Genomic DNA, 18324 nt, shown 5'->3' with positions numbered 1-18324 from the left:
ACTTAGTTGAAAAGGGAGGCTAGGATCAGATAATATGTTTTGAATGCTAGCTAAGGATTTTTACTTTATCCTATAAGCAATGAGAAACCATGGAAAATTTCACAGCAGTTAAGAGTGACCTCCTCAGGGGTTCACGTTGTGGCACAGCAGGTAAAGCCGCAGCCTGCAATGCCTGCATCCCACATAGGCACCAGTTCAAGTGCTGGCTGTCCCATTTCCAATCCGGCTCCCTACTAATGTGCCTGGGAAAGCAGTAGAGGATGGCCCAAGTGCTTGGGCCCCTGCACCCATGTGGGAGACCTGGAAGCAGCTCTGGGCTCCTAGCTTCAGCCTGGCCCAAACCTAGCCTCTGCGGCCATTTAGGGAGTGAACCAGCAGCTGAAGATAAAGATCTCTCTCCATCTCTCTCTCCGATCAAAAAAAAAAAGTGTGAGCTGCTCAGTAACATGTTTTGGAAAGATTGTGATAGTACATTGTTAGACAGATTTGAGAAGAAAAAAGACCCACATATGGAGACAAACTAGTAAGCTACCACAAAAGTTCAAGCAAGAAACAAAAGCTTTAAATAAGGAAGCAAAGGTAAGAACAGAGCGCAAAGAAATTGATTCTACTACCATAAAGCCAGAAAAGACAGGACATGGCTGAGAATACGTGACGTGTCCCCAGACACTCCAAACTCCAAACTACACTGTCAAAGATGAAAGTTCCATGCCTTAGTGACCAGGAAGAAGGTGAGGCCATTTACGGAAAGAACCATATGAATCACTGTTTTGCCATTTTTCTCCAAGTTCTATTTCTTTAGCTTTGATTCTTCAGCAAGAAGAGACCTTAGGGACTGGAGTTGCGGCATAGCAGGTAAGGCCGTTGCTATCCCATATGAGTGCCTGTTCAAGTTCCGACTGCTCCACTTCACTTTTTTTTTTTTTTTTTTTTTTTTTGACAGGCAGAGTGGACAGTGAGAGAGAGAGACAGAAAGGTCTTCCTTTTGCTGTTGGTTCACCCTCCAATGGCCACCGTGGCCGGTGCGCTGCAGCCGGCGCACCACGCTGATCAGAAGGCAGGAGCCAGGTGCTTCTCCTGGTCTCCCATGGGGTGCAGGGCCCAAGGACTTGGACCATCCTCCACTGCACTCCCTGGCCACAGCAGAGAGCTGGCCTGGAAGAGGGGCAACCGGGACAGAATCCGGTGCCCTGACCGGGACTAGAACCCGGTGTGCTGGCGCCGCAAGGTGGAGGATTAGCCTAGTGAGCCACGGCGCCGGCCCCCAGCTCACTTCTATTGTAATTAATGTACCTGGGAAAGCAGCAGCAGATGGCCCAAGTACTTGGGCCCCTTGCTGCTCATGTGGGAGACCAGGATGAAGCTCTTGGCTTCAGCCTGGCTCAGTCCTAGGCATTGCAACCATTTGGGGAGTGAACCAGCAGACAGATGATCTCTCTGTCTCTCTCCCTCTCTCTCTCTGTAACTCTGCCTTTCAGATGAATAAATAAATATATATTTTTTTTTAAAAAAAGAAAAGGGGGCCAGCGCTGTGGCATAGCAGGTAAAGCTGCCACCTGCAGTGACAGCATCCCATATAGGCCCTGGTTCAAGACCTGGCTGTTCCACTTTCAATCCAGCTCTCTGCCAAGCACTGGGAAAGCAGTGGAATATGGCCCAAGTGCTTGGACCTCTGCACCCAGAAGAAGCTCCTGGATCCTAGCTTCAGATGGGCCCAGCTCCATCCGCTGCAGCCATGTGGGAAGTGATGGAAGACTGCTCTCTCTGCCTCTACTTCTGCTTCTTGTCGCTCCCCCTCTTCATGGAGGAACGACACTAAACCCTGCCTAGGCTTCATATCCGAGTCACGGCTCCATTATGTCGTTCCCCCTCTTCGTGGAGGAACGACACTAAACCCTGCCTAGGCTTCATATCCGAGTCACGGCACCATTATGTCGCTCCCCCTCTTCGTGGAGGAACGACACAGGACCCTGCGCTGTTCTTTTGTCTGCTCGGCCCTCCCCGGGTTTGCTGCTGGTTCTTCCCGGGTTGGCTACCGACCCTTCCACCTCCGTGGAAGGGCGGTTCACCCTGCCACATTCCCCACTTCCGCAGGGGAGCGGCACACCGCCGGCCGGCTCTCTCGGGGGCTGCACAGGTGTTCCTTCAGATAGATGTTCCTGGTGCATGTTGTCTCTCTCCTCCTTTATAGTCCTCTTCCACCAATCCCAACTCTGTTACCCACACGCCAAATACGCTGCTCTCCTCCAATCAGGAGCAGCTCCTGCAGCTTGTCAAGTTGGTGAGAGGCAGCTGGGTAGAAGCTGTTGCCTCCTCTCCCAGCGCCATATTGTGGGAGAGCAGATGCATAGAATAAGTCTTAATTCCAGTAACTTAGTCTAGTCCGAGTTGCTCCCCACACTTCTGCCTCTCTGTAGCTCTGCCTTTCCAATAAATAAATCTTTAAAAACAAAGAGAGAGAGAGAGAGACATTACATAATTATATAAACACATACATATGCCCTATATTGTCACTGAATTTAGAATCAAGAATAAAAATGTTTTAACTAAAACCAAAAAGAGACTCTTTCTTTTCTAGGCAACCAAATACTTGTAACTCAACATGCTTCTCTTCTCACTTCAGTTGCCAGGAAATCTAAGAACCGAATTCAATGCCTTATAGCTGTAATCAGCTCATCTCTGGAATCTGATAGTTTCCTTTTTTGAAGTGATGCCTAGTCAGTTGTTGTTTATCACTAACTGTGCTATTCTACATTTTATTCAGTTCCATAAGCTGCAGAAAATCCCTCAGGTTCAGTAAAAATTCTTAAGAAATGGAAGTTTTAATGTAGAGATGACTTACAGTTTTTCAAACAGCAGCTCTTTCTCTGTCTCTCCCTTAAGTCTGCCTTTCAAATAAATAAATAAATAAATGTAAAAAGAGACATTTAAGAGTCTAATGTCATGCATTTAGGATTACTTACTAGCACTGCATATCAAACTCTTAAAAATATATCAACTTAGCTTACTTTAAAAAAAAAAAGATTTATTTACTTATTTAAGAGGTTAAGTACAGAGAGAGGGAGAGACAGAGAAAGGTCTTCCATCTACTAGTTCACTCCCCAAATAGCTGCAACGGCTGGAGCTGGGCCAATCAGAAGCCAGGAGCCAGGAGCTTCTTCTGGGTCTCCCACATGGGTGCAGGGGCCCACACACTTGGGCCATCTTCCACTGCTTTCCTAGGCCACAGCAGAGAAATGGATTGGAAGACTAGACCTGATGTCCATATGAGATGCTGGCACGGCAGGCGGAGGCTTAGCCCACTATGCCACAGCACTGGCCCCCTTACCTTACTTTTAATGATAAATGATAGCTCACACATACCCAGACATCCATCCAAATTTGCTACAAGTTAATCAATACAATTTTAAATTATTTAATAAACATCTAGTATTTTTATCTGACCTAATATGTTATCACTTAATACCTACTAAACACTAGTTTAATCTTATGTTTCTGATTAAAGACATTTAAATCTAATTTCTTTGTGAAAACATGAATACTCACATTGAGGGTAAACAATCACATATTTTTTCACTAAACAACTTATAATAATAAATTTATTCTCTAGGGGCAGGTGTTGTGGCACACTGGATTAAGCTGCTACTTGGGATACCTGCATCCCCTAATTAGAGTACTTGCTTTGAATTCTGGCTACTCTGATTCCAATTCAGCTCCCTGCTAATGTGTCTGGGAAGGCAGCAAATGATGGCCCAAGTGCTTGGGTCCTTGCCATTCATCTAGGAGACCCGGATGGAGTTTTGGGCTCCTGGATTCAGGCTTACCCAGTCCTGGCTGTTGTTGGCATTTGGGGAGTGAGCCAGCAGACAGAAGATTTATCTTTGTCTCTCTCCCACCTGCCTTTCTCTGTCTCTCTCTCTCTCCCTCTGTCACTCTGCCTTTCAAACAAATAAATCTTTAAAAAAAATTCTCCCTAAATAGGACAATACTTCAAAAATTCCATGGAAAAGTGAAATTACAAAAAAAATTCTGGAATCCATGCACAGTTTTTTATAATATATATTTTCTGTGAATTTTCTGAAGATCTCATGGATGAAAAAATCTGGGGATCAAACTGCTTTTTATCAGGCCAGTTTTCAATGTCATTTAAGAGAACCTTTTATTACCAAATGCTGTGAGAACTATTATTTATGTCCATGTTTTTAGCTATTTCAAGCATATATGGACATTAGGTAAGGAGAGTGACTCTTGAGAGACAGCAAACAAAGTGGGTACAACCTATGATCACTCCAGCTTTCTACCTTAAGAGAATTTCCAAGCCAAGGCAAGAGGAAAGCAATCTAGATGGGGTCAGAGTACTATGAAAATTTAGAAAATGGAAGTGAATATACAGGGAAACCAAAGGAAGTAAGAGTTCAGAGGACAGCACACCAAAAACACGACAAGAACCCAGACTAGAAATATAAGGAAAATACCAAGAGAAAAGAAACAATCATGCAAAAGGACTACAGTAAACAGTTCCAAGTGCTTCCAAAAGCCAAAAACAGTGCCTATTTCCAAGAGTTGGACTACAAAGAAACAAAAAACTTGTAATTTATGGAGCAAAAGATAGAATAGTCAGCAAGGTATTGCCTCATAGCAGGTAATAATAAATCCTAGATGGATTACGTACCCAGCAAATCACAAAAGAAAGACTCAAAATAACTTGTCAAGTAATTTGCACTCAAAAAAAAAAAAAATCAAGATTTGTAATACAAAAATATCCAAAAACCTAAGAAAGTAAAATTCACAATATCATAAATTCAAAGATTGGGGCCGGTGCTGTGGCACAGCAGATTAAGATGCTACCTGCGATGCTGGCATCCCATATGGCATCAGTTCAAGTGCTGATTGCTCCACTTCCGATCCACTTCCCTGCTAATATGCCTGGAAAAGCAAAAGAGGATAGCCCAAGTGCTTGGGCCCCTGCATTCACATGGGAGATCCAGAAGAACCTCCTGGTTCCTGATGGGCCCAGCTCCAGCCATTGCAACCATTTGAGAAGTGAACCAGCAGATGGAAGATCTCTGTCTCTATCTCTCCCTCTCTCTGTAACTCTGACTTTCAAATAAAATAAATCTTTAAAAATTCAAAGATTATCAGGCACACAAAGCAGCAGAAGAATGACTAAGGATGAAAATAATCAATGGAAACTAACTCAGAATTGAAAGGCATGATAGAAGTAGCAAAGCATACTAATTTTAACTGTATTTCACACGTTCAAAAAGTTAAGAAAACACATAGATGGTAATTTTTTTAAATATCCAAAATGAACTACTTAAAAAATATAATTTCTGGGGCCAGTGATGTGGCACAGAGGGTTAGGCTGCCACCTACAATGCCATCATCCCATATTAATGCCAGTTCAAGTCCCAGCTACTCTTGCTTCCAATCCAGCTCCCAGCTAATGCATCTGAGAAAGCAGCCAAAGATGGCCCATCCATGTGGAGACCTGGATGGAGTTTTAGGCTCCCTGGCTATATGCCCTAGCCTGGCGTACCCTGGCTATTGAGGCCATTTGAGGAGCAAACCAACAAATGGAAGATCTATCTTTCCCTGTCTCTCCCTCTGTAACTCTGTAAATTCATAAATCTTTTTAGAAAATGAAAACCAGGAGATCCCAATTCAATCCCATCAAGGTGGCATGTACCAATGCCATCTCACTAGTCAAAGTGATCAATTTCAGTTCACAATTGATCACACTGATAGGTCTAAGAGTCAAAGGGCTCACACAAACAAGACTAGTGTCTGCTAATACGAACTGATAGAATTAAGAAGGAGAGAACAATCCAACATGGGAAGAGGGATACACAGCAGACTCATAGAATGGCAGATGTCCTAAACAGCACTCTGGCCTCAGAAACAGCCCTAAGACATTCGGATCTGGCTGAAGAGACCAGCAGAGTATTTGAGGCATGGAAAGCCAAGCACTCTGACCAAAAAAAAAAAAAAAAAAAAAAAAAAAAAAAAAACCACCCTAAATGAAAGATCTCTACGAGTGAGATCCCAGTGGAAAGAACGGACCATCAAAGAAGGAGGTACCTTACTCTGAAGGAAGGAGAGAACTTCCACTTTGACTATGACCCTGTTGGAATAAGATTGAAGTCGGTGATCTCAAAAGGCTTCCATAGCCTTGGCAACTCATGACAAGAGCCTAGGGTGATTACTGATGCCATAAACAAGAGTGTCAAATTGCTAAGACAACAACAGGAGTCACTGTGCGCTTACTCCCCATGTAGGATCTCTGTCCTTAATGTGTGGTACAATGTGAATAAATGCTATAACTAGTACTCAAACAGTATTTTACACTTTGTGTTTCCGTGTACTTAATATATGCTAAATTGATCTTCTGTATATAAAGATAATTGAAAATGAATCTTGATGTGAATGGAATGGGAGCGGGAGATGTAAGGGTTGCAGGTGGGAGGGAAGTTATGGGGGGAGGAAGCCATTGTAATCCATAAGCTGTACTTGGAAATTTATATTTATTAAATAAAAGTTAAAAAATAAAATCTTTAAAAAAATAAAGAATCTAAAAAGAATGAAAACCATAACTTCTGATAAGAAAAATATAGTATTAAAGACAAACTGTATGTAGCAAAAGAAAAGACTAGTAAACTTCAAGACATAGCAATATCTATCCCTGCTCTGTTTCCAATTCCACATTCCTGCTAATGTGCACCCTGGGAGGGAACAGGTATGCTCCGTATTTGGGTCCCTGCCTTCCATGTGAGAGACCTGGACTGAGTTCCAGGTTCTTGACTTCAACAGGGCCCAGCCTTAGTTGTTGCAGGATTTTGGGAGTGAATCAGTGCATGGAAGATCTCTCTGTGTTGGTCTATCTCTGGCTCTCTTCAAATAAATAAATAAAAATTTTAATTTAAAAAAGAAAAAATCCAAAAAAAGGAAAAGAACATCAGTGAATCATGAAATCTTCCAGTACACTAATACTTCCTAATACACCTATCTGATATTAATACTTTCTTTTCAAAAAAAGATTTATTCATTTATTTGAAAGGTGGTGTCACAGAGAGAGAGAGAGTGATAAATAGAGAAAGAGAGATAACTTCCATCCATTGGTTCACTTCCCAAATGGCCACAATGGTCAGAGTTGGACCAGGCCAAAGCCAGGAGCCAAGAGTTTTATCCAGGTCTCCCACCTGGGTGTAGTGGCCCAAGTACTTGGGCCATCATCTACTGCCTTCCAGATACATTAGAAGGAAGCTGGATCAGAAGTGGAGCAGTCAGGACTTGAACTGGTACCCATATGGGATGTTGCATCACAGGCAGGGCCAAAACGCCGGCCCCATTAACACTTTCTAATATGCTAATTAACAAAGACCCAAAAGTTATGGAGTGAATATAAGTGGGCAAAAACGTAGTAAACAAAATTTTTCCAAAGTTGATGAAACTATAAGCTCAGAAACCCAAGAAGCTCATGAACCTCAAGCCAAGAAATACCAACAGAACTAATCAAGGCACATCATAATCAAATTGTTCAAAACCAGTGATGAAAAGTAACTCTGATAAAAACACACACACATGGCCAGCGCCACGGCTCAATAGGCTAATCCTCCACCTTGTGGCGCCGGCACACCGGGTTCTAGTCCCGGTTGGGGCGTCGGATTCTGTCCCGGTTGCCCCTCTTCCAGGCCAGCTCTCTGCTGTGGCCCGGGAATGGCAGTGGAGGATGGCCCAAGTGCTTGGGCCCTGCACCCACATGGGAGACCAGGAGAAGCACCTGGCTCTTGCCTTCGGATCAGCGCGGTGCGCCGGCCGCAGCACGCCAGCCCGTGGCGGCCATTGGAGGGTGAACCAACGGCAAAGAAAGACCTTTCTCTCTGTCTCTCTCTCACTATCCACTCTGCCTGTCAAACACACACACACACACACACACACACACAAAGAAAAGGAAAAAAAAAAGGTCAATCTGAAAAGTAGTCAGAAGAAAAAATGGCATGTTTTAATACTGAGTAAGGGGGCTTGCGCTGTGGCGCAGTAGGTTAAATCTTCACCTGCAACACCAGCATCCCATATGGGCACCGGTTCTAGTCTCAGCTGCTCCTCTTCCAGTCCAGCTCTCTGCTGTGGCCTGGGAAAACAGCGGAGGATGGCCCAAGTGCTTGGACCGCTGCACCTGCAAGGGAGACCTGGAGGAGGCTCCTGGCTCCAGAACAGCACAGCTCCGGCCACTGCGGTCATTTGGGGAGTGAACCAACAGAGGGAAGACCTTTCCCTCTGTCTGTTCCTCTCACTGTCTGTGACTCCACCTCTCAAATAAATAAATAAAATCTTTTAAAAAACAAATAAAATAAATCTGGCTGGATTAAAAAAATACTGAGTAAGATATAGAGGACAGCAGACTTCTTATCAGAAACAATGCAAGCAAGAAGACAATGGAATGAAAATTTTAAAAAAACAGAAAAAAGTCATCAACTTAGAATTCTTTAAAAAAAAAAAAAAGTATGTTCTCCATCTACAAATTAGAGTAAGGGACAGGTAACTGGATTATCCACAAATATTTGAAGCTAAAGACACACTTGTAAATAACTCATGGATCAATGAAGAAATCAGAAAAGTTAGAAAGTATTTTGAAACTAATTGAAAATAGATAAAATCATAATTTGTAGGATGTACTTAGGGAAAAATTTGTATCACCAAATGCCTATCATAGAAAGAAGAAAAGTCTCAATTTACCAGGCTCAGTCAACACTGAAAGAGAAGTTAAACTAAACCAAGTAAAAGAAAATAACAAGATCACAGCACACTTGAATGAAAGAAAAAAAAAAAAAACAGGGAAAATCAGTAAAAACAAAAAAAAGATTGTTTCAGAAGATTAAAAAAAAAAAAAAATGCTAAGACTCTAATCAAATTGACCAGAAAAGGAAAAACAAATTACTAATATCAGAATCAGATGACATTACCATGTATTCCACAGATATTAAAAGTAAAAATAGGGATTATTAAAAAAACTTTTTATAAGTTTAACAACTTAGATGAAAGTAGACGGGAAAACTCCTTGAAATACACAAACTACTAATGCTCACTCAAGATGAAATAGACAACCGGAACAGCTCTTTCTTATAGAAACTGAGGAATTGGTGGTGTTGTACAGCACCATGTTAACCTGTTACCATGTCTGATGAAAATTCTCAGTAAAGCGCAGAGTGAAATGAAACTTTCTCAACCTGATGTCGTGCATCTAAAAAAACCCTACAGTTAACATTATACTGCATAATGAAACACTGGTTGTTCATCCCTAGGGCTGAGAAGAAAAGGAAGTCTAGTCTCACCACTTCTATTCTACACTGGATTGGAGGTTCAAATCAGTTCAATGAAGCAGAAAGAAGAAATGAGGCATTCAGAATGGAAAGGAAGAAATAAAACTGTCTTCATTTGCAGACAACGTGATTCTCTACATAAAAGTAATTCAATGGAACCCGCAAAAAAACTAATAGGACTGATGAATTTAGTGAGGTTGCAGGATACACGCTAAATATACAAAAAATTGTTTTTTCCTACTCTACAGTAAGTAAAACATATAAAGATACTATTTTTTTTTTGATTTTTTGATTTTTTTTTAACTTTTATTTAATGAATATAAATTTCCAAAGTACGACTTATGGATTACAATGGCTTCCCCCCCATACTATTAACAAGGGCATTAAAAAGTAGAAAATATTTAGGGACAAGTCTGACAACAGATATATAAGACCTGCACACTGCAAACTATAAAACTGTGCTGAGTGAAATTTTAAAGTCTTGAATAAATGGAGAAACATACTTGTAGAGGTCGCACCGGGGCACGTGATGGGCAGAAGAGTCCTTAGCTAACAGCAAAAACTTCCCAGCTCCAACAAGAAAAGCAAATTACCTAACGGGGAAAACTATTAGACAAGAAAACAAACTCACCCTAATTATAAGGAGGCTGCTGTTACCTGTGTACCCCACAGATTATGGTACTCTGTGCAGCAGCCAGCCTCTGTTCTGGTCCCTTGCAATATGTTCAATAAATCTAATTCTATTCACTCTATCTGAATGCTCAAGTGAATTTTTTTTTTTTTTTTTTTTTTTTTTTTTTTACAATCTGTGACACTGGCCTCAATCAGTTGCTTCCTCCAACAAGACTTAGCTTGTTAGTGTTCCAAAAAGAATCTATAAATTCAACACAATCTCAGTCAAAATCCCCAATCAAAATCAAGTTGTTGACTCTATTTTTTAAGAAACTGACAAATTAATCTCTTTTTTAAAAAAATATTTAAAAAAAAATTTTTTTGAAAGAGTTACACAGAGGATAGGCAGAGAGAGAGAGAATGAGAATGAGATCCATCTTCCATCTGCTGGTTCACTCCCCAAATGACCACAATGGCCAGCTGAGCTGATCCAAAGCCAGGAGCTTCTTCGAGGTTTCCCATGTCGGTACAGGCCCATCTTCCACCAGGACTTCCACCGGCACCCATATGGGATGCCAGCTAGTCCCGGCTGCTCCATTTCTGATCCAGCTCTCTGCTATGGCCTGGGAAAGTGGTAGAAGATGGTCCACATCCTTGGGCCCCTGCACCCACATGGCAGACCCAGAAGAAGTTCCAGGCTCCTAGTTTCAGATTGGCCCAGCTCTGGCCCTTGCAGTCATTTGGGGAGTGAACCAGCATATAGAAGATCTCTCTGCCTCTGTAACTCCACCTTTCAAATAATAAAGAAATCTTAAAAAAAAAAAAATTGAAAAACAGGGATGGTGCTGTAGCATAGCAGGTAAAGCTGCCATTTACAGTGTCAGCATACCATATGGCTGACTGCGTCAGGCTGCTCCACTTTCTGATCCAACTCCCTGCTAATGTACCAGAGAAAGCAATGAAAATGACCCAAGTACTTGGCACCCTGCACATATGTGGGAGACCAGGAAGAAGTTCCTGGCTCCTGGCTTTCACCTGGCCCAGCCCTGGCAGTTGTAGCCATTTGGGGAGTGAGCCAGTGCATGGAAGATTTCTAACTCTGCCTTTCAAATAAATAAAAATCTTATTAAAAAAATTAGGACTTCTAGAAGTAAGAAAATCTTTGTGACCCTGGGTTAGGCAGAAAATTTAGATACAACACAAAAAGCACAAGCCATAAAAGAAAAACTTGATATATGGCAAAAATTACGAATTTTACTCCTTCAAAGAAAATGTTGAGAATGAAAAGACAACCCAAAGTTGGAAAAAAAAATCTTTGCAAATCATGTATCTGATATAGTACTTGTATCCAGAATATATAAAGAACCTTCAGTTTGAAGAAAGCAAACTCAATTTAAAAATTAAAAAAAAAGATTTGAACAGAAATAATCAAGTTATACAATGGCATATAAGCCCCTGAACACATATTCATGTTATTACACACCAGGGAAATGTGAATTTTAAGGACACACTTATCATAGTGGCAAAAATTAAGAATACTGGCCACATGGAATGGTGCTGGTGAGTAAGTGGAAAAAGTGGTATTCTCATTTCTCATGGTGGGACTGTAAAAAGGTTAAAAAAAAATCTGGCAACTTTTTTTTTTTTTTTGACAGGCAGAGTGGACAGTGAGAGAGAGAGACAGAAAGGTCTTCCTTTTGCCGTTGGTTCACCCTCCAATGGCTGCCGCGGCCAGCGCACCGCGCTGATCTGAAGCCAGGAGCCAGGTGCTTCTCCTGGTCTCCCATGGGGTGCAAGGCCCAAGTACTTGGGCCATCCTCCACTGCACTCCCTGGCCACAGCAGAGAGCTGGCCTGGAAGAGGGGCAACCGGGACAGAATCCGGCCCCCGACTGGGACTAGAACCCGGTGTGCCGGCGCCGCAAGGCGGAGGATTAGCCTAGTGAGCCACGGCGCCGGCCCTGACAAGTTTCTTAAAAATTAAACATACAACTGCTATATGATCCAGCCGTTCCACTACTAGATATTATCCAAGAAAAAAGAAAGCATATGTCTATGTAACAACCACACTTCAGGGTAACTTCATTTGTAGCTGTCCAGGACAACCCTTATGTCTATGATCAGGTGAATGGATAAACAAATTGTGCTAGTGTATAGCCACACATGGACACTATTCAGCAATAAAAAGCAATGAGCTACTGACACACTGTACTGCAATATGGATTAATTTCAAAATTATTAGGTTAGCAAAAGAAACCAACCAAAAAATGACACTGCATTGTATAATTCCATTTATATACCATAATTTATGTAAAACTTTTAAAATGCAAACTAATCTAGAGTGACAGCAGATTGGTGGTTACTCAGGGAAAGATAGGAAGATAGGAAGGATGTAATCAGAGGTGGGAGGAAGGGATTACAAAAGGATGTGAGGAAATGAGGGGTGGGATAGAGATACAGTCACTATTTTGAATGACTAGTTAGGTTTGTTATCTTGATTGGGTATATGATTGTTATGATGGTTTCATAAGGCACACATGTCAAAATTGGTTACATTTTTATTACTGTCTGCCAATTAATTTCAATAAAGCTGGCAGAAAAAATACTCTAACAATAATCAATATATTCTTAGCTAAATAAGCCCTGTCCATTTATTTTTAAATAAAGTCAGCCTGCCATTTGAAAGTGGAAAAAAAAAACAACATTCAGTCAATATCCACAATATGCCAAGCAGGTTAGGCAATGCACATGTGCTAATTTACTATCATTATCTTTAGGATATTAGTTGCAAAATGGGGTGAAAAGAGCAATACAAAACTTTAGAAACTAGTTAAGGCCTTTTTCTCTTAAGAAAACACTGACTTCTAGATCCTACAAATCAGACACAGCAATGTCAACAAACACAGATTTAAACCAAAATTCTTCAGAATTAGGTCCTATAAATTTTGTAGGAATTGTACTTCAGTGGGAACACATGTTAGGAAAAATGTTTATACTAGATATTTAAGTTATGATCATGTTCTCATATATTTGAATGTAATGAATTCTATTAACTATCCTGAGTAAGTGGCAGTTCTGTTTGGTCTCATATAGTTCAAGTGTGACCAAACAAAAATCAAAATCCTTTGTAACTAACAACATCCAGTTACTCTGAAAACAAAAGTGTTCTCATCAGGATTAACATATTTAAAACCCTACCTACTTCCAAAATAATGCAAAGTGGCTCTTCCCAGATTACTGACTAGTGGAACTCTAAGACACCAAGCAGCATGTTTTTGGCATTCTGCAAAATAACTGAAACCTTTTAAAAATATAGAATATGGGGCTGGCATTGTGGCATAGCAGGTAAGCCACCGGCTACAAAGCCCACATCCCATATAAGTGCAAATCCCAGCTGCTCCACTTCTGATCTAGCTCCTTGTTAATGGCCTGGGAAAAGCAGCGGACTACGGCCCAAGTGCTTGGGCCCCTGCACCCATATGGGAGACCCAGATGAAGCTTCTGGCTTCAAGCCTGGCCCAGCCCCAACCATCGCGGCCATCTGGGTAGTGAATCAGGGGATGTAAGATCTGTCTGTTCGTCCCTCTCTCTGTAACTCTGGCTTTCAAATAAATAAATTGTTAAAATATATATATATAAAACACGGGCAAGTTTTAGCCTAGCAGTTTGGACACTTGCATCCCATGCCATAGTACCTGTGTTCCAGCTCCTGACTGCAGCTTCTTGCTCATGCAGTCCCTGGGAGGCAACAGTGATGGTTCAAGAGACTGGGAGACTTCGACTGAGCTACCAGATCTTGGCTTCACCCCCAGCCGTCACAGCTTCTGCGGAGTGGCCCAGGAGATGCGAATTTTCCATCCATCTGTCTCTCTCCCTCTCAAATAAATACTTAAAATAAAATATAGACTACTTTATTCAATTCAACACAATACATGGAGGTTCACCTTTTACATTTTGACAAGGTTTCTAAACCTTGCCAAATACATTTTTTTTTTTATTTTCATAGACACAGAGAGAAACAGATGGAGTGAGGAGAGATCTTCCATCCATTGGCTCACTCCCCAGTAGCCAGGGTTGGGTCAGGCTGAATCCAGGAGACTGGAACTCAATCCAGATCTCCCATGTGAGTGGCACAGACCCAAATACTTGAGCCATCCTCTGTTGCTTCCCAGGGTACACATTAGCAAGAAGCTGGATTGGCAGCAGAGGAGTCGGGACTCGAACCAGGAACTCCAACATGGTGTGCAGGCGTCCCAAGTGGTGACTGACTTGCTGTGCCACATGCCTGCTCCTACACCTCAGATTAGTAAGATTCAGAGCTGGAATAGCACTGTGAAGGACTGTCCTCTGCACTGGAAACTGTTCAGCAGCATCCTTGCTACCCACTAGATGCCAGCAGCACTTCTTCCAGGTTGTAGCTCCAGACTTCACCAGCTCTCTCCTGTTGGGCAAAATGTCCCCAGTTTGAACTACTGTTCTACAACCACTGACTGGCAGTCTCTCTGCATGGACCTCCTCCACTCAGCGCAGTATTCTCACCATCTGAAGCTCTGAAGGCTATTTTAAATGATTATCACACACACACCCCCAAAGACACACACACACACACACACACACAAGATGTCATACTAAAAAAACAGTCCTTAACTTACTAAAAATAAGACAGGATTTTTTAAAATTGTTTTGTTTTCAAACTGAGGAACTTAGGCCCAACAAAATACCTGACACCTGTTATCTCTTAATAGCAATATAAAGCATTTCTTATTCATTCTATAGGTATGGATGAATTCTACAGAACCATGGCAGTTAATTTAGGAAATCTCAATACTCTACTGGAACTCAACTTTATAGCTCTGCCATTACACAACCTACAGCTTGTCTCAAGTTAGGTGTCAAGTTCCATTAAGTGTTCAGTTTCACAGTGCCATTATCTGTGATATATCTCCTACATTCACACTTGCAAGGTCCCACTATCAGCCAAATCTTTTCTTCAGTGACTTAACTCTTCAAGTAGCATGAAAACAAGAAAAGTACAATATCTACTATATTGAAAAGTTTCTATTTGCTTGAAAACTGGGCTTCTTTTTATACCACTGAGCTGGATGTAACTGTTTTCTTACTATTCCACAAGAAAAAAATTTGCTTGTGATAGAGATTAGGTGTCACAAATGCAGAAGAGTTTAAAAAAAAAAATAATAATAATAATAAACCAGACACACAAAATCTGAGCCCCAGGTCTGACTCAGCTTCCTAGGAGCTGATGACTACCTAACATTCCCAAACTTCAGCTTCTCATTTGTTAAAAAACAAAACAAAAAAAGCAAACAAATAAAAACAACAGAGCACTACATCACTAGGCTTACTGCAAGGATTAATTATGAAAATTTATGTGAACTCAACTTGTAAGCAGTAAAGCATCATCCAAGTGTTGGGTATTTTGGGAGGTATCCTGGTGGTACCGGTACACAGTAGAGAAACAGTGCACACAAGGACTTATATCACTACGTGCAAACCACTTCCCAAGGCAAATGCTTATTAGGAAACCAGCTGGAGATGATTAACTCTGAACTAGGATTCAGGCAGGTGGATTCCAACCCAGTTTGCACAGCAAACCGATTTTCCTTTTCAGCTCAAATTTCCTAATTCAAAACAACAACAACAACAACAAGTTCTGGGCCAGATGTCCTGTGAGGATGATGACAGTCTCTATCAGCCTATTAAATGACCAAGTATCAGAAAGAGTCCTTTACATTATATCACAAACTCACAGCACCGTCTAGCCTGCCAGCAGGAGGCAAAACAATTAAATAAACACGGAATTATACACAATTCTCGAGAAGCAAAGGAAGCAATAAACTACCTTGTTTTCCACAACTAATAATAGTTCTCCTCTAAATGACAGCCAGGAGGAACGAGACGCCTTAACAGCAGGGCGGGGCTCTTCCCCACAAGCTTTTCGGGAACCACCCACTTCCCAAAGAGGTATAACTGCTTCCTCCTTGCCCTCACCTGCCAACAAACTTCAGAGATTAAGCTTTATACTGTCTGAGAGGGGATTTTGTTTCTCCTTCCACTCGGGTGGGGACGGCAGTCAGAACCTGCAAACAGCATTACCCGCACCACGAAGTCCACCCGAAGTTCCTAAACATCTAAGTTTCCAGAGTAATGCTCCTGTTTCAAAATTAGAAATCCCTGCGCTAATGCTAACCGGCGCCCGCCGAGTGCCAAGTCTCCCCTTCCCCAAATCGTCGCCTTCACCGAGGCGTCGCTTTGCGCTCTCCTCCCGCAGCCGCGCCGGGTCCCCAGGGAGCTTCCCCCCGGGGCTCCCGGGCAGGGAAGGCCGGGCAGCCCAGGCCTCGGCGCCGCCACCCGCGCCCCTCACCGATGACGATGCGCAGGTGCTTGAGGCGGGTCAGCGCGTCCTTCTTGGTGTCCAGCACCTTCTGGGTGGACTTCTTCACGTCCCCGTGCGGCTTCTTGGAGAACATCCTGCCGCCGCCGCCGCCGCCGCCGCTCCCGCGGCCACCTCCCGCCGCAGAAAGTGGAGAGAGTGGGCGGGGAAGCGACTAGCCCGAGCGGCTCATTCACTCCCCAGCCTCGCGGGCCGCAGCACTGGCGACTCCTCCCCGGTCGAGGCCAGGGCCGCCACCTCCACCCGCCTCGCGCCGCCGCTCCAAGGCGCCTTCGGCTCCGGCTCCAATATGGCGGCTCCCCTCTCCGGGCCCCGCACGGAGCGAGGGAGACCCGGACGGGCCGCCCGCCGAAGCTGCCGCCGCCGCTCGCCTCCGGCGGCCGCCGCTCACCGCCACAGGCCGGGGCCCAGGACCCAGGGCCACGGAGGTAGAGCTCTCGGCGGCGGCAGCACTACTCCTCTCTCCCTGAGGCCCCCTTAAGGTTAAAGCTTCTGTAGCAGCTTAGACCCTGCAGAGGCCGAAACGGAGGCGAGCGGTGTGGTGATGGGGTTTCACGACTCTGCCGTCGGTGGCGAACGGTCCCCGTGGCAACCGCCTTCTGACGTCAAGGCTCTTGACGTCATGCCAGCGTGAGCTCATCCGTGGCCCTCTCCACTTGGGTTTCCTGGGTAAGCAGCCGGAGGAGGAGGAGCAGATGTGCAGTGCGTGTTGGATGTCAGTTCTGAAGGCCCTGTATTTCCTTCTCTGAATTTCATTTGAAAGATTTCTGTTTGTGTTGCAACGTGATGATGAACGATGTAGGGTTATAGTACGTCCCACTTAATCCACATTATCTTGCCCCCAGAGACGAGCCCTTCCGGAAACGCTGTCACAGCGCACAAAATCGCAGGAAAAAACAACTCTAGACAACTTTCATGGGAATTTTTTTAACTCGTAAAGAGGTCACATAAATCCAAGAGAATATTTATTTTTTTCCAGACCAAAAATATGGTAAAGAATATGAAAAAAAATCCCAGATTTGTATTTTTCTTGTCCCCCTTAGGAGCCCTCCCTCCCACTGCCCCACTCCTGGTCCCCATGCAACTACTAATCTGCTTTCAGTCACTCTTGAATTTGCATTTTCCAGCGTTTTATATAAAAAACGTTGTATACTCTTTTTTAATCTGTCTTCTTTCACTCAACTTGTTTTGTGACAACAATATAATGTTTTATCGGTCAAATTTGTAAAGTATGATTTTCAACTAGTACCTCAGATGAGTGTGACAGCAGGCATTCCTGTAGCCTGCTGGGAAAGAGCATTAATTAGTACAAACCTTCGAAAAAATGCAGTTGGCCTTACATATCAAGACACTTAATGTTTATCGTTGGCGCTGCAGTTAGACACAGCTTGGGACACCCACATCGCATATTAGAGCACCTGGGCTGGCGTCCCGGTTCCACTCCCTATCTCGCCTTCCCACGCCAGAGCACCCGGGAGGCGGGCTAATGGCCCTCGTAGTTGGGACCCTGCCACCTGTGTGGGAGACCCGGCTCAGGCTTCCAGGTTCTGGCTTCCAACAGGCCCAACCCTGGCTGTTGTAGGCAGGTGGGGCGTGAACCAATGCATGGGAGACTTCTGTCTGCCTTTTCCTTTCTCTCTCTTTGCCTTTAAAAATAAGTCTTTTAAAAAAGAATAGCCGGAGGAAGATTTTAAAAAAATATAATGCAGGCTGCATCTCGGAGTGCTTGGTTTGAGACCCAGCTCCTCTGCGTCTTACCCAGCTCCCTGCTAATGCGTACCCTGGGAGGCAGCAGATAATAGCTCAAGCTCGGGGTCCCTGACCCCTCCTGAGAAAACCAGATTGAGTTCCAGTCCCTGGCTATAGTGGGCATTTGAGGAGTGAACCAATACATGGGTATCTTTCTCTGCCTTTCATATAAAGTGAAAATAAATAGTTAAAATGTTTATATACTTTGATTCAGTTGGTCCATTTTTTAGAA

The 18324-nt window shown here is 43.2% G+C and overlaps 1 protein-coding gene across 7 annotated transcripts in view; it reads right to left on the bottom strand.

Annotated features, from left to right (window-relative positions):
* Positions 1 to 16883, bottom strand: part of RALGAPA1 (Ral GTPase activating protein catalytic subunit alpha 1) — a 269311-nt gene extending 252428 nt beyond the window's left edge. For all 7 annotated transcript variants that reach the window (XM_051822764.2, XM_051822761.2, XM_051822766.2 and 4 more), the window contains exon 1: positions 16314 to 16883. In XM_051822764.2, the coding sequence (XP_051678724.2) occupies positions 16314 to 16419 (106 nt within the window). In that variant the 5' untranslated portion in view covers positions 16420 to 16883. The remainder of the gene's footprint in view (positions 1 to 16313) is intronic.
* Between the last annotated feature and the right edge of the window lie 1441 nt (positions 16884 to 18324).

The sequence above is a fragment of the Oryctolagus cuniculus genome, chromosome 12, assembly GCF_964237555.1.
Source record: "Oryctolagus cuniculus chromosome 12, mOryCun1.1, whole genome shotgun sequence".
Classification (NCBI taxonomy): domain Eukaryota; kingdom Metazoa; phylum Chordata; class Mammalia; order Lagomorpha; family Leporidae; genus Oryctolagus; species Oryctolagus cuniculus.
The sequence above is the reverse complement of the archived record's forward strand: the minus strand, read 5'-3'. Positions and strand labels throughout refer to the sequence as shown.